The 14,911-nt window shown below is 35.5% G+C and overlaps 1 protein-coding gene across 23 annotated transcripts in view; it reads left to right on the top strand.

Annotated features, from left to right (window-relative positions):
• MGA (MAX dimerization protein MGA) overlaps nucleotides 1-14,911 on the top strand; it is a 130,074-nt gene that overhangs the window by 67,913 nt on the left and 47,250 nt on the right. For 22 of the 23 annotated variants that reach the window (XR_014021668.1, XR_014021669.1, XR_014021670.1 and 19 more), the window contains exons 3-5: nucleotides 3,886-4,834; nucleotides 6,873-6,951; nucleotides 7,065-7,160. Coding sequence is in view for 20 of the 23 variants with exons in the window: in XM_081291903.1 (XP_081148029.1) it covers nucleotides 3,886-4,834; nucleotides 6,873-6,951; nucleotides 7,065-7,160 (1,124 nt within the window). In the remaining 3 variants the exon portion in view is untranslated. Of the gene's footprint in view, nucleotides 1-3,885; nucleotides 4,835-6,013; nucleotides 6,408-6,872; nucleotides 6,952-7,064; nucleotides 7,161-14,911 lie in introns of those variants that run through there. The other variant, XM_081291902.1, reaches the window with a different exon arrangement.

The following is a 14,911-nucleotide window of genomic DNA, read 5'->3' as shown; positions in this document are numbered from 1 at the left end:
TTTTTTGGGAATTGTTTAAATATTTTAATGAAATTTATAGATGATATTTAAAATAATCTCCTTTTGATAATATAGAAGTCCAATCAGTTTTTAGATATTGACTTTGTATCTGGTTACCTCTCTGAATTCACTTAACTACAGTAGTTTATAGATTCCTTTGGATTTACTACATATGTGGTCATCTTACCTGAACAGAGTTTGTTTTGCTTCTTTCTTTGCAGTCTTCACTCCTGTGTCTGTCCTCTTTCTTACTCTCCCCTGTCATTTCTTTCACCTTCTTCCTCTATCCTTCCCGCTTACTTTACTGAATGAACTTCCAGTATTGTGGACAAATAGGTATTATGATATTGGGTATAGTTTTTTTTTTTTTGTAGTATGTTTTATCAGATTGAGAAATTTTCTTCTATTTACCATTTTCCTGAGAATTATTAAGAATGAGCGTTGGGGCTGTAGCTGTAGCTCAATGGCAGAGCGCTTGCCTACCATGTGTGAGGCACTGGGTTCCATCCTTAGCATCACATAAAAAAACAAAACAAATAAAGGCACGCTGTCCATCTACAACTATTAAAAAAAAAAAAAGAATGATTTTTGAGTGGCATCAAATGATTTTCTTGTATCTGTTAAGATGTCTCCCCCCCCCATATTTTGTTAATATGGTGAATGACATTTATTTTTGGGGGGTACGGCCTGCTATTATATGAGCATTGCATTTTTGGACTAAACATTACCCAGTTGTGATAATATCATTCTTTTTAATATTGCTGGACTTAATTTGTTGAAAATTTGCTTAGGTTTTTTTCACCTAAATTTATGGGAGATATTTATTTTTAGTTTTCTTTCTGATATATTAGTACCAGGATTTTGCTTTCCTTAATAAACAGGTTGTGAAGTATTCCATTCTTTTGAGTTTTCCAAGTTTGTGTATTGTTTTTTTCATGCCCGATGGAATTCATCAGTGAACCCACTGAGTTTTCTTTGTTGGCAAGTTTCACAAATTCAGCTTCTTTATATTTCATTGATTTTCCTTTGATGTTTATTGTGTGTGATCCACTTGGTTTTTTTTTTTAAATATTTATTTTTAAGTTGTAGTTGGACACAATGCCTTTATTTTACTTATTTTTATGTGGTGCTGGGGATCGAACTCATGGCCTCACGCATGCTAGGCAAGCACTCTACTGCTAAACCCTAGCCCCAGCCCTTGCTTTTTCTTTAGTTTGCCTAATTTCAGGGTTTGGCAGAGTACATTTGTTGGAACACAGCTGTGCTTATTTGTTACTGTATTATCAAATTTTATGTGTTTTAGTGGCAGAGTTGAGTTGCTGGAGACATGGTATCATCTTGAGAAATTTTTACAGTTTAGCTCTTCACAGAAAAAAAATTGATTTCTGACCTAGAGAATTGATTTTAGCCCTTTTCCTTGATGAATTTAAAACTACAAATTTGCTTTCACATATTTCAGTATGTTACATTTGTGTTTGTTATTGATTTGTAGTTTGATTCTATTGTTGTGAAAGAACACATGACTTAAAACCTTTGAAATTAGTAAGGATTTTCTTTATTTACCAACAGAATCTGTTTTGATTGATAACTTCCTGTATACTTTAATGTGTATATTGTATAGATCTTGGATATAATAGTGTTTGGTGCACCAATTTGCAGTGCCACCAGTAATATATGAGTGTACCTTTTTCTCCACATCCTCGCCAACACTTATTATTGCTTGTATATTGATGGATTTTTAATTAAGCTTAAGATTTTATGTTGTTCAGGAACCATTCATGTAATGGTTGCTGTGCATATTTGAGATAAATCTTTGTAAAGACGGTGACTTTAATCGGAATTAGTAGTAAAAAATTAGTGCTATATTAATGATGGATATGTGCTGCAAATATATTGTTTCATAATTAGATACTAAAGTGAAGGTTTGTGTGAAATCATTTGAGGTACAACATAGGTTTTTGTTTAAGGTGAGCTTGAAAGGATTGAGAATAGATTGTATTTGGACTTTGAAAAGCATACCAGGTGTTTACACTTTTTATTTAGTTTCCAAAGACTTTGAAATGCTTTTGAACAGGAAAATAACAGGAATTCAATTGAATATCTTAGAAAGATAGCTTCAATAATGAAGATTATGAATATAAAAGTGCCTGAATTATTGGGTATCTAATTAGATTGCCTTATTTCCTTCCCTTTGAGTCCTCAACTGCCTTGCTATTTTTTTGATGTCTTCAAATGGATTTTAAAAAATATTTTTTTTGGGGGGGAAACCCTTGAAGTCTGGCTTTTCTAGTATTAAATGGAGAGTTACTCTGCTACGAGCTAGTCTGCTATGGACATCTAAACTTACCTACTTTATTTTAAAGTGATTGACTGGACCAAAATATGATTGTATAAATGCTGTGTGTTTGTGTGTAGAAAAGTGCCATCTTCAGTGTTAGACTGAAGTGAAGAAAATATGCCTATAATTCTACTTGATTATCTCTTATTTGTTTGTGAAAGGGTGTCGTGGTAGTACGTAGGGTTTTTTTTTTTTTTGTACTGAGGATTGAACCAAAGTACTTTATTACTGAGCTACATCTCCAGCCTTCCTTATGTTTTATTTTGAGACGGGGTCTCCCTAGGTTGCTATGATTAGCCTCAAACTTGGGATCCTCTTGTCTCAGCCTCCTAAGTTGTTGCGATACCATCACACATGGTGTATTGCTAACGTTTTTGACTTGTGTAGATATGTGGGGGAAATCTTAGAGATATAGAGATTTCAGAGTTTTGTATTCCCTATATCTAGAGAATTCTAATTCCAGCTGTACCACTTACATAGAATCTTAGATAATTAAACTTGAGTCCAGCTATGTCCTCAAGGTATATTGGTATAATTTTTATCCTTTCAATGGCTATTTATTAATAGTATTTTTTAAATTTTTTTGTAGTTATAGATGGACAGAATGCCTTTATTTTGTTTATTTTTTATTTAATTTTTAGTTTTAGGTGGATACAATATCTTTATTTTATTTTTATGTGGTCCTAATGTTCGAACCCAGTGCCTAATATTTGCTAGGCGAGCACTCTACCACTTGAGCTACAAACCCAGCCCAGCAGTGTTTTTTTATTTGAAAAAATTACCCACAAATTCTTTACATTGGAAGTGAGTTTTTAAAGTTGTGAAAAATTGTCTTGTAACAATATTGTGAATATTCTAAAAACACTGTATACTTCAACATGATTAAGATGTCTCAAAATAAAATGTGCTGGGGATGCAGTTCTGTGGCTAAGCACCTCTGGGTTCAATCACTAGTAAACCCCCTCCCCCCAAACAAAACAAAACAACGCACACACAAAAACTGGTAATGTAGCTTCATAGGAGAATGCCTCTGGGTTCCATCCCTACTCCCACAACAATCAAAAAAAAGATGTTAGGTTTTGTGTTAGTAAATCTTATCTCAAACACATGAGAAGATCAGCTGGCAATTTGTAAAACTTTTCCTAGTTTGTTGCAATTCCTAGTTGTGAAAGTGCAATTTTTCTTTGCTCACAATTGTTAGTGTGTCAATATTTGTATGATTTTTGGATCAGTGCCAGCTGAGTTTTAAAATCCCTTGAGTTCCTTGAAAAATAAGTGTTATATCCTGAATTTTTAATTTAATAATAAGAGTAAACCTTACTCTTTCTTTGTATTTTTTAAATGAAAAATTGACAAAAAAAATGTAAAAGTGTAATCTGTTGATACATTGTTTTTGAGATCTTGTTAGGTTATACAGAGTATTTTGGAGGAATGTTTCATGAGATCTGATGTGTTACTTTGTTTCAAAACCCTTTTTCCTTCTGAGCTTTGTTTATGGATAATGGATAGTTTTGTACTTTTTGTTCCTCCCTCCCTTGTCTCTTCAGCTTTGTCCGGAACAATTTTAAAGATGGCTCCCATATTGCCTCCCCATTAGACCCGAATGGAAACTTCAATGTTGTCATTAAAGAGGAACCTCTAGATGACTATGACTATGAAGTTGGTGGATGCCCAGAAGGTATCACTATAAAACAGGAAGACACAGATGAAGAAACAGATGTATACTCAAACAGTGATGATGATCCTATATTAGAGAAACAACTAAAAAGGCACAATAAAGTTGATAACTTAGAAACTGACCATCCATCTTCTAAATGGCTACCAAACAGCCCATCAGGTGTTGCTAAAGCTAAAATGTTCAAATTAGACACTGGAAAGATGCCTGTAGTCTATTTGGAGCCCTGTGCTGTCACCAAAAGCACAGTGAAGATTTCTGAACTGCCTGATAACATACTTTCCACATCTCGAAAGGATAAATCTCCTGTGTTGGGAGAATTAGAATATTTGCCTACATATATTGAAAATTCTAATGGCACTAGTTTCTACTTAGACAAGGAATCAGAAAATGGTCTTAGAAAACATTCACCGGATCTCAGAGTAGTACAAAAATGTCCCTTAGTTAAAGAACCTCAATGGAAATGTCCTGATATGTTTGACAGCATTAGCTCAGAAAGAATACTTGACAGTTCAAAGGGTTCAACTGGGGATTCATTTTCAGGAAAAGAAGACCTGAGCAGAAAGCGAACAACTATGTTTAAAATCTCAGGAACCTCAAAGAATGTAAATGCCAATCAGAATGCCTCTTCTAATGTCCCTGGAAAAAGAGGAAGGCCTCGAAAATTGAAATTCTCTAAGGCAGGACGACCACCTAAAAACACAGGAAAGACTTTAACTTCTTCCAAGAATACCCCTATAATTCCTAGTGGTACCTTTCCTGATGTGAAGCCTGATCTTGAAGATGTGGATGGTGTTCTCTTTGTTTCCTTTGAGTCCAAGGTAAGAATGTAATTTCCAGCATTCTTTCCAAGGCCTATTAGGCATTCTTCACGTCTGTATTGGCTGATAACTAACTCCCATTTTGTGAATAATGGATAGATAGCAATGGTGTGATATAGAGGGGAAGTGCCTCCATAGTGTTTGATTTAGTAAGCACACGTCACTTAAGATATTTTATTTGAATATACTTTAAAAAATTATATCTGATTGGGCATGGTGATGCATGCCTATAAATCTCACCTAGTTGGGAGGCTAAGGCAAAAGGATAGTAAGCTCAAGGATAGCCTGGGCAATTTAGGCAGACCCTGTTTCGAAAAGGGCAGGGAATGTATCAGTGGTAGAGCAGCATGATTCTTTTCAGTATTTAGATGCTGCGGTTGAGTTTTTCAAACTTTGAGTCTTACTGCAATTTTCATCATTATGTACTTTTAAAAGGCATAAGAAGCCAGGTGTGGTATTGCAGCCTGCATCATAGCTACTCAGGAAGCTGAGGCAGGAGAATCACAAGTTCATTGCCGGTCTGAGCAACTTTAGACCTTGCCTTCAAAATAAAAAATAGAAAGAGCTGGGGATGTAGCTCAATGTTAGAGCAATTGCCAAGCATGCTTTTTTTTTTTTTTTTTTTTTTTTTAAGTTTTAGGTGGACACAGTATCTTTTTATGTGGTGCTGAAGATTAAACCCACTGCCTCGCGCATGCCAGGCGAGTGGGCTACCACTTGAGCCACATCCCCAGCCCGCCTCTTGTAGCCATAAAAGGGAAGGGGGGCATAAAAAGTTAATTGACTCTGGGTACAATGGTGCATACTTGTAATCACAGTGATTTGGGAGGTTGCAGCAGGAGGATTGTGAGTGCAAAGCCAACTGTAGCAGTTTATTGAGGCCCTAAGCAACTCAGGTAGACCCTGTCTCTAAATAAAAAATAAACAGGGGCTGGAGTTTGGGCTCAGTGGCTAAGTACCCCTGAGTTCAAACCTTCTGTCCCCCACTCCCACCCCCGCCCCCGCCCCGCAAAAAAAAAAAAAAGGTTCATTTCTGCTTTGGAGACGTCCCATCCAACCCTTTCATTTCTAATCCCTGGCCAGTATTAATGGAATGCTATTGGGGAAATAAATGTTTAATAGTCTTCTTAGTTCTGCTGTCATACACATTGATATCATTTCTTTTTTTTTCTTTTTGAGACATAGTCTTGCTGAGTTGCTGAGTGCCTCAATAAGTTGCTGAAGCTGACTTTGAACTCTCAATCTTCCTGCCTCAGCTTCCCGAGTTGCTGGGATTACTTACAGACATGGGCCACCACACCCAGCGATATCATTTCTTTTTAAAATTCAATTTCAACTTTCCAACCAGATTATTTTTCTTTTTAATTTTTGCAAAGTTGCCGTCTTTCTAGGTTGGCTAAACAGATGTTGGATGTTTAATTCTATTCTTTTCCTCCCTCCTTGTTAGTTGCTGAGTAAGTTATATTTAGGCTCTAAGCAGTAAGTATGTAAATTAGCATAAGTTTGAGTTTAGCTGAGTAATTGTGTGTGTGTGTGTGTGTGTGTATTTCTTTTTCTTCTTCTTTTTTTTTCCCCTTCATTTTCAAGATCAAACCCAGGTCCTCAGGGCTGGGGATGTGGCTCAAGCGGTAGCGCCCTTGCCTGGCATGCGTGTGGCCTGGGTTCGATCCTCAGCACCACATACAAACAAAGATGTTGTGTCTGCCGAAAACTAAAAAATAAATATAAAAAAATTCTCTCTCTCTCTCTTAAAAAACAAAACAAAAACCTAGGTCCTCACATGTGGCAGGCAAGTGTTATACCACTGAACTATATTCCCAGCTCATGAGTATTAAAGTAATGTTAGTGTAGAACATTAAAAAAAAAAAAATCGAAGTTATGGGAAAAAAAGTTGCTCCAGTTCTTTGAATTTGGAGTTAAAACTGTATACATGGGGGTGTTTTCCTTGGTTTTAAATTTTTATTTTATAATGCTGATTTACTTTAAAAAGTTTTAGAAGTGATACTCACTGCATTTTATTTTCATTTTTAATATGTAGGAAGCTCTAGACATTCATGCAGTTGATGGGATAACAGAAGAACCATCTAATCTCCAGGCAGCAACCACAAATGACCCAGGTATTGCATAATAGTGTAAAATGAGATACATTTGTGGTTTATCCTCTTGTAGTGAAATATGCAACGTTACTCTTCTGTGTTATACAATAATTTTGGGTTTGTTTTGTGAGTAGGTTGCAGAGAAAGAATTTCCCAGTTGGAAAAGGAATTGATAGAAGATTTGAAGTCCTTGAGGCACAAGCAGGTGATACATCCAGGTCTTCAAGAAGGTAATATTCTCTAAAACGTACGCAAGTCAAGCTTTTCTTTTCTTCTTCTCTTCTCCCCTGCTTTGCTTCTACTTGCTCCTCCACCCCGGTGTTTTATTCCTTCCTTTTATCTTTAAATACAGTGTTAGGAAAAATGAACCCAAGGCCATATACATGCTACACAATTACTTTGCCTTTGAACCATGTCCCTAGCCTCTTGATTTCATTTCTCAGTTTTCAATTTTTTTTTTTTTTTTGCTTCCACAGTTTTCCTTTTAACATAAAAGCATATTTAGGTCTTCTTTATCTTAATAGCTTGGATATGGAAAAAATGTATCATGGTAAGAAAGTGGTATTTTCTCTGTTTATTCTTGTAGCCCATCGTTTTCCCTCTGCCCCCATCTCATTGCTTAGTTGTTTTTGTTTACATGCTTATTTTTCTTTTGTAGGGGAGTGTCCTATTTGTTCCTATATCCCTAGTAATATATTTAGGTGTATAAATAGAAGAATACTTTTCTTTCAATTTTGTGACTGCAAACATATATTTTGTATCATTGGGTCTTTAATTTAAAATTTTAATTATTATCTTTATTGTAATAGATTATCTTGGCCTAGATTATGTTACTTAATCCTTTTTTCTGTTAATAAAATCTCTAGTTTCTATAATCATGTTAATACTTACTATTCCTCTTTACATTGTTATTTTTTTTCCCAATCTTTCTTTACAATGTTTAAAGTCTCCTAACTTTTTTTAAGGTACTCTACTATGGTATACAGTCTTATTTACACCATAATTACTTATAAATACACATAATTTAACTTTTTCATTTATTGTACAAAACAGGACAATGAATAAGTCATTATTGTTATGATTTTGCAGATGAGAAAAATTGGAGCTCAGTGAGTTGAGCAAGTGCACACAATTTTGTTTAGTACCACATCTCAAAGCCAGTGTTTGACAATTTTATTTGAATGGATATTTTCGTTTGCTTCTACTTTTCTTGTTTTCATATGTATCCCAGAGAGTATTTTCTCCCAACATTTGCTGTCTATTTTAGTCTGTCTGTATTAAAAGAAAAAATTCCAAAGGAAAAAAAAAGATTGGGAGATGCCACAATTTTTCGTTTGTCATGTCCTTGATTTTAGGTGGATTTCTTGGAGAGCTTATTGTATTTTTAAACTCTTAGCAGTTTTCAAGGAACTGTTTATATTATAATTATTTAACTGAGAGTTTAAACATTACAGATTGTTTAACAAAAGATTGATTTATAAAATGATTATTTAATTACCAAATCAAATAGTAGTACTTATATGATTTTTGCCTTAATGGGAGGCAGTTTGTTTGACAGTGCTACCCAAAGTATGGAAATCCTAATCTCCACCTAAAAGTGATAAGGACTGAATGCGGTAGATATTGTAATGGACAGTCACATCTCAGCAGTTTTGCTGTTTATCAGTTAACCTGCTTATCTTGTACCCTCTTCCATGTCTACTTTTAGTTATATACTGTACTTTAGTAGTGTAGAAATATTGTGACATTATATTGTGTTCTTTTGACTTAAAATCAAGTTTGTTTTAATTTTGGTTTTAGAATTAATATCCAGTGCCCACATCCAGTCTTTTTTTGCTCTGATTGCCTGTTGCTTACCGATTGGGTAAGGTTTGGCTTTTTCCCCTTTTATTGCAGACATTTTTGCCAAAACTGTGATCTTTTTCATTATGGAATGGGGAGTTCAAAGTCAAATGCTTATGGAATCTTTTTTTTTTCAATATTTATTTATTTATTTTTTAGTTCTCGGCGGACACAACATCTTTGTTTGTATGTGGTGCTGAGGATCGAACCAGGGCCGCACACATGCCAGGCGAGCGCGCTACCGCTTGAGCCACATCTCCAGCCCCCTTATGGAATCTTAAGTGGGTGACAAAGTGAAATTAGTGGGAATTTGAGTTGGTCTTTGCAGGCCTGGAGTATCTTTTAAAGAGAAGGCCACATCATTGAATTTTTGTAATAGGGAAATTTGGGCCTAGTGTTCTTAGGTCTTGTATTTTTCATTTGAAATTAGAGTGAGTCAGTTACATGAGGTCCCTCAATTTTTACATGGTGACAGCTAGAGTTAGTTTTTTGGCAGCTAACTCAAGACTTTAAAGCCAAATAAAACATTTTTATGATACATCACTTTTCACTTTACTTACACGATTCAGCATTTAGTTTAAGTCTGTACTTAATCCTAAAGTTGTTAAATTTTATTCAGTCGTAAGCTGGGCATTGTGGGGTACACGTATAATTCCAGTTAATTGGGAGGTTGAGTGAGGTATGGGAGGATCACTTTTGAGTCCAGGAGTTTGACACCAGTCTAGGCAGTATATCAGACCCCATTTCAAGAAAAAATAGCTAGGTGTGGAAGCACATTACTATAATACCGAGCTACCTGGAAGGCTGAGGCAGGAGGCTGGCAAGTTCAAAGACTTAGCAATTTAGGGATCAAAAGAGCTGAGGAGGTAACTTTAAAACTATTGCCTACTAGCATGAATACTGGGTTCTCTCCCCAGCCCTGGGAAGAGGGGGGGATCAGCTGGATTCCCTTTTTTTTGGTGGTGGTGGGGGGTACTAGGGATTGAATTCTGGGCACTCAACCACTGAATCACATCCCCAGCCATATTTTGTATTTTATTTAGAGATAGGGTCTCACTGAGTTACTTAGTGCCTTGCCATTGCTAAGGCTGGCTTTGAAGACTCATGATTCTTCTGTCTCACCCTCCTAAGCCACTGGGATTACAGGCATGTGCCACTGTGCCTGGCTTAGCTGGATTCTTAACAGTTTTATTTTCTTAAATAGTTAACTCTGTGAATCCTCGTAGTACTTAAACTTTTCAAGGTGTGAAATAGTTCTTTTATGGAGTTTTTCCCTTTATTTTCATTTTTGTGATATTTCTCCCAGTCTTTGTTTCCTTTAAATAGCTGGATTTATAGTTTTAAAAAGGAGAAATTAAGCCCCGTATAGTGATGCATTTCTGTAATTCCAGTGACTCTGGAGGCTGAAGCAGGAGGACTGAAAGTTCAAGGCCAGCCCCAGCAATATAGCAAGGCTCTAAGCAACTCACAAGACCCTGTCTCAAAATAAAATGTAAAAGCAGCTGGGGATTTAGTTCAGTGGTAGAGCACCCTGGGCTCAATCCTTAGTATTGTGGGGGAAAAAATAAATAAATTTTCTTTAGTTCTCTTTATTTGTTCTTAGGACTTGGTACCACTTGGAGGGCAGTTCAAAATATAGGAGTAAATGTAGATAAGACAATGGATAGGAAACAGTCTCTAAATCTGATTGTATGAGTCTTGATTTTAAATATTTACCTATTTGCCAAAATGAGCACATTTTAAGTTTTCTTTTCTTCTTTTGTTATAGGCATGTGTTCTGGCTTTTTTTTTTTTTTTTTTTTTTGTACTGGGGATTGAACGAAAGATTTGACACAGGATCTCAATGAATTGCCCAGGCTGATCTTGAACTTGTTGAGATCCTCCTAAGTAGCTGGGATTACAGGCGAGTGCCACCACATATGGTTTGTTCTGGCAGGTTTTTTTTTTTTTAATTTGATTGATTTAATTTTTTTAATATTTATTTTTTAGTTGTAGTTGGACACAACACCTTTATTTCAATTATTTATTTATTTTTAATATTTTTTTTTTTAGAGAGAGAGAGAATTTTAATATTTATTTTTTAGTTTTTTTGGCGGACACAACATCGTTGTTGTTTGTATGTGGTGCTGAGGATCGAACCCAGGGTCTCGCACGTTCGAGGCGAGTGCTGTACCACTGAGCCACAACCCCAGCCCGTTTTATTTTTTTTAGATACATGACAATGGAATGCATTATAATTCTTATTACACATATAGAGCACAATTTTTCATCTTTGTATATAAAGTGTGTTCACGCCAATTCATGTCTTTATACATGTACTATTTTTTGGTAATTTTTATTACACATATATACCACAATTTTTCAAATCTCTGTTTGTATATAAAGTAGGTTGACACCCAATTTGTGTCTTTATACATGTACTTTGGATAATGATGTCCATCACATTCCACTATCCTTGTTAATTCCCTGCCCCCTCCCACCCCTCTTTCGTATCTAGAATTCATCTATTCCTCCTATGCCCCCCTCCCTATCCCACTATGAGTCAGCCTCCTTGTATCAGAGAAAACATTTGGCGCTTGTGTTTTTGGGATTGGCTAACTTCACTTAGCATTATCTTCTCCAACGCCATCCATTTACCTGCAAATGCCATGATTTTATTCTCTTTTATTGCTGAGTAAAATTCCATTGTGTATATATGCCACATTTTTTTTTATCCATTCGTCCTCTGAAGGGCATCTAGGTTGGCTCCACAGTTTAGCTATTGTGAATTGTGCTGCTATAAACATTGTTGTGGCTGTGTCCCTGTAGTATGCTGTTTTTAAGTTCTTTGGGTATAGACCGAGGAGAAGGATAGCTGGGTCAAATGGTGGTTCCATTTCCAGATTTCCAAGGAATCTCCATACTGCTTTCCATTTTGGCTGTACCAATTTGCATGCCCACTAGCAATGTATGAGTGTACCGTTTCCCCCACATCCTCGACAACACTTATTGTTGTTTTGTCTTCATATTAGCTGCTATTCTGACTGGAGTGAGATGATATCTTAGAGTAGTTTTGATTTGCATTTCTCTGATTGCTAGAGATGATGAGCATTTTTTTTTCATATATTTGTTGATTGATTGTATATCCTCATCTGAGAAGTGTCTGTTCAGGTCATTGGCTAATTTATTGATTGGGTTATTTGTTTTTTTCGGTGCTTATCTTTTTGAGTTCTTTATATACCCTAGAGATTAGTGTTCTGTCTGATATGTGAGAGGTAAAAATTTGCTCCCAGGATGTAGGCTCTCTGTTCACCTCACAGATTGTTTCTTTTGCTGAGAAGAAACTTTTTAGTTTGATTCCATCCCATTTATTGATTCTTGGTTTTAATCCTTACGCTATAGGAGTCTTATTAAGGAAGTTCGGGCCTAATCCACATGATGAAGATTAGGGCCTACTTTTTCTTCTATTAGATGCAGAGTCTCTGGTTTAATTCCTAGGTCCTTGATCCATTTTGAGTTAAGTTTTGTGCATTGTGAGAGATACAGGTTTAGTTTCATTTTGTTGCATATGGATTTCCAGTTTCCCCAGCACCATTTGTTGAAGATGCTATCTTTTCTCCAGTGCATGATTTTGGCACCTTTGTCTAATATAAGATAATTGTAATTTTGTGGGTTAGTCTCTGTGTCCTCTATTCATAACATTGGTCTACCAGTCTGTTTTGGTGCCAAATACCATGTGGTTTTTGTTACTGTTGCTCTGTAGTATAGTTTAAGGTCTGGTATAGTGATGTCACTTGCTTTGCTCTTCCTGCCAAAGATTGATTTAGCTTTTCTGGGTCTCTTATTTTTCCAGATGAATTTTATGATTGCTTTTTGTATTTCTATCAGGAATGCCACTGGAATTTTGATCGGAATTGCATTAAATCTGTATAGTGCTTTCGGTAGTATGAAAATATTAATTTTGTTTATCCAAGAGCAAAGTAGATCTTTCCATCTTCTAAGGTCTTTGATTTCTCTCTTTAGGGTTCTGTAGTTTTCATTGTACAGATCTTTCACCTCTTTCGTTAAGTTGATTCCCAACTATCTTATTTTTTTTTCCTGTTTTTTTTTTTTTTGAGGTTATTGTGAATGGGATAGTTTTCCTCATTTCCTTCTCAGAGGCTTTGCACTGATATACAGAAATGCCTTTGATTTATGGGAGTTGATTTTATGTCCTGCTAATTTCCTGAGTTCATTTACTAGTTCTAGAAGTTTTCTGGTGGAGTTTTTTGGATCTTCTAGGTAAAGAATCATATCGTCAGCAAATAGTGCTAATTTAAGTTGTTCTTCTTTTCCTATACATATCCCTTTGATTTCTTTGTCTAATTGCTCTGGCCAGTGTTTCACAGCTTTTGCTAGCTATTCATTCATTCATTCATTCATTCATTTTTTGGCGCTGGGGATTGAACCCAGGGCCTGTGCATGCAAGGCAAGCACTGTACCAACTGAGCTAAATCTCCATCTTCAGTTTTTGTTATTACTAATTAATAATATTTTTCTTTTTCAGAGGACTATAATATCTCCTTTGGTCTTTTGATTAGAATTCATTTCTCCCTTGAATTTCTGCTGCTCCTTCTTGTTTTCTGGTTCCACTTTTGATTTTTTCTTCCTATCTTTCTTAATTTCTGCTTGTTCTGACTTTAAGTTACACTTTTACTAAAATTACCAAAAAAATTCACTTGGGGTTTTTGCTGTTTCATTTTTTTTTTTTTTTAACCACTAATGGAATTTATTTACCGAATTGTAACTACTAATGAATCAGGTGGAAATATAACACTAATGTTCCTTAAAGTCTGGAGAATGTCTTTTTATCTAAGATGATTTGTATTATAGTCTAAGATGATTTGTATTATAGAAAAGGTAAATTCTCAAAGCATATAGCCCAATGTGGCTGATTGATGTTCATTTTAACATTGTGGAAACTATAGCCAAAGAGAAGTTTAGCCCAGGTTTCATGATTAAGAAATAGTGAAGGGCTGGGGATGTGGCTCAAGCGGTAGCGCACTCGCCTGGCAAGCGTGCGGCCCGGGTTCAATCCTCAGCACCACATACCAACAAAGATGTTGTGTCCGCTGAGAACTAAAAATAAATATTAAAAATTCTCTCTCTCTCTCTCTCACTCTCTCTTAAAAAAAAATAGTGAAGACAATATTTAAAAAAAAAGAAAAGAAAAGAAAAGAAAAAAACAATTGTTGGGACTCATAATCTTATCCCTTTAGTTGACTTGGAATCTGAGGAAAGAAAGTTTTATTCTATTGAAGTTTGTGTTAATTACTTCGTGCATTTAAATAAATGTGATAAAGTAAAAGTACTTAAAGAGGTAGAATTGCAGATAGGTTCTATGTGGTCTATGTGGTTAATACACAAATTAGCCATATGAATTGTGGCCCAATCTACCTGATGTCTTCACCTTTTAGAGAATCAGCACTATGAAATTTTTGTTGGAAACATACACCTATGACTTTTAATAGTTTTACTATAATAATACTTCAAATTCCTCTTGGTTTCCATTTTGTTAAAATTTAAATACTTTCCTAAAAGATTGCTTTGTCGTAACATTTAAAGAATTCATATTTATGGGTTCACTTAACCATAATCAGACTAAAAACTCTGTTGATGGCAAGTTCTGTTTAGAGGTTCTAGAAAGTTTCTGGACTACCGGGGCATAAAAGATCTGAATTCTGCCATTTTGATTTATTAGTCACCTATTGTTGCTTAATGAGTTACCACACATTTAACAATTTAATATCACATTTGCTGTTTCATGTTTTCTTTGTATTAGCAGTTTGAGCATGGCTTACTTTGGGTCTTCTGTTTAAGGTCTCAGAAAGCTGTAATTAAGACATTGCCTAGACTTGTTTTCTCATTAGAGTCCAGACTGGGGAGGGATCTGCTTCCAGTTTTCCTCAGCATGTTGGCAGAATTTATTTCCTTGAAGCTCTATCATGAGGGATACTATACTCTGTATTTTTTTTTTTTTTTTTTTTTTAAAGAGAGAGTGATAGAGGGAGAGAGAGAGAGAGAATTTTTTTTTTTTTAATATTTATTTTTTAGTTCTCGGTGGACACAACATCTTTGTTGGTACGTGGTGCTGAGGATCGAACCCGGGCCGCACGCATGC

This window comes from Spermophilus citellus (genome assembly GCF_964194105.1).
Source record: "Spermophilus citellus genome assembly, chromosome: 4".
NCBI classification, from domain to species: domain Eukaryota; kingdom Metazoa; phylum Chordata; class Mammalia; order Rodentia; family Sciuridae; genus Spermophilus; species Spermophilus citellus.
Note: the sequence above shows the minus strand (reverse complement) of the source record. Positions and strands in the feature narration are given on the sequence as shown.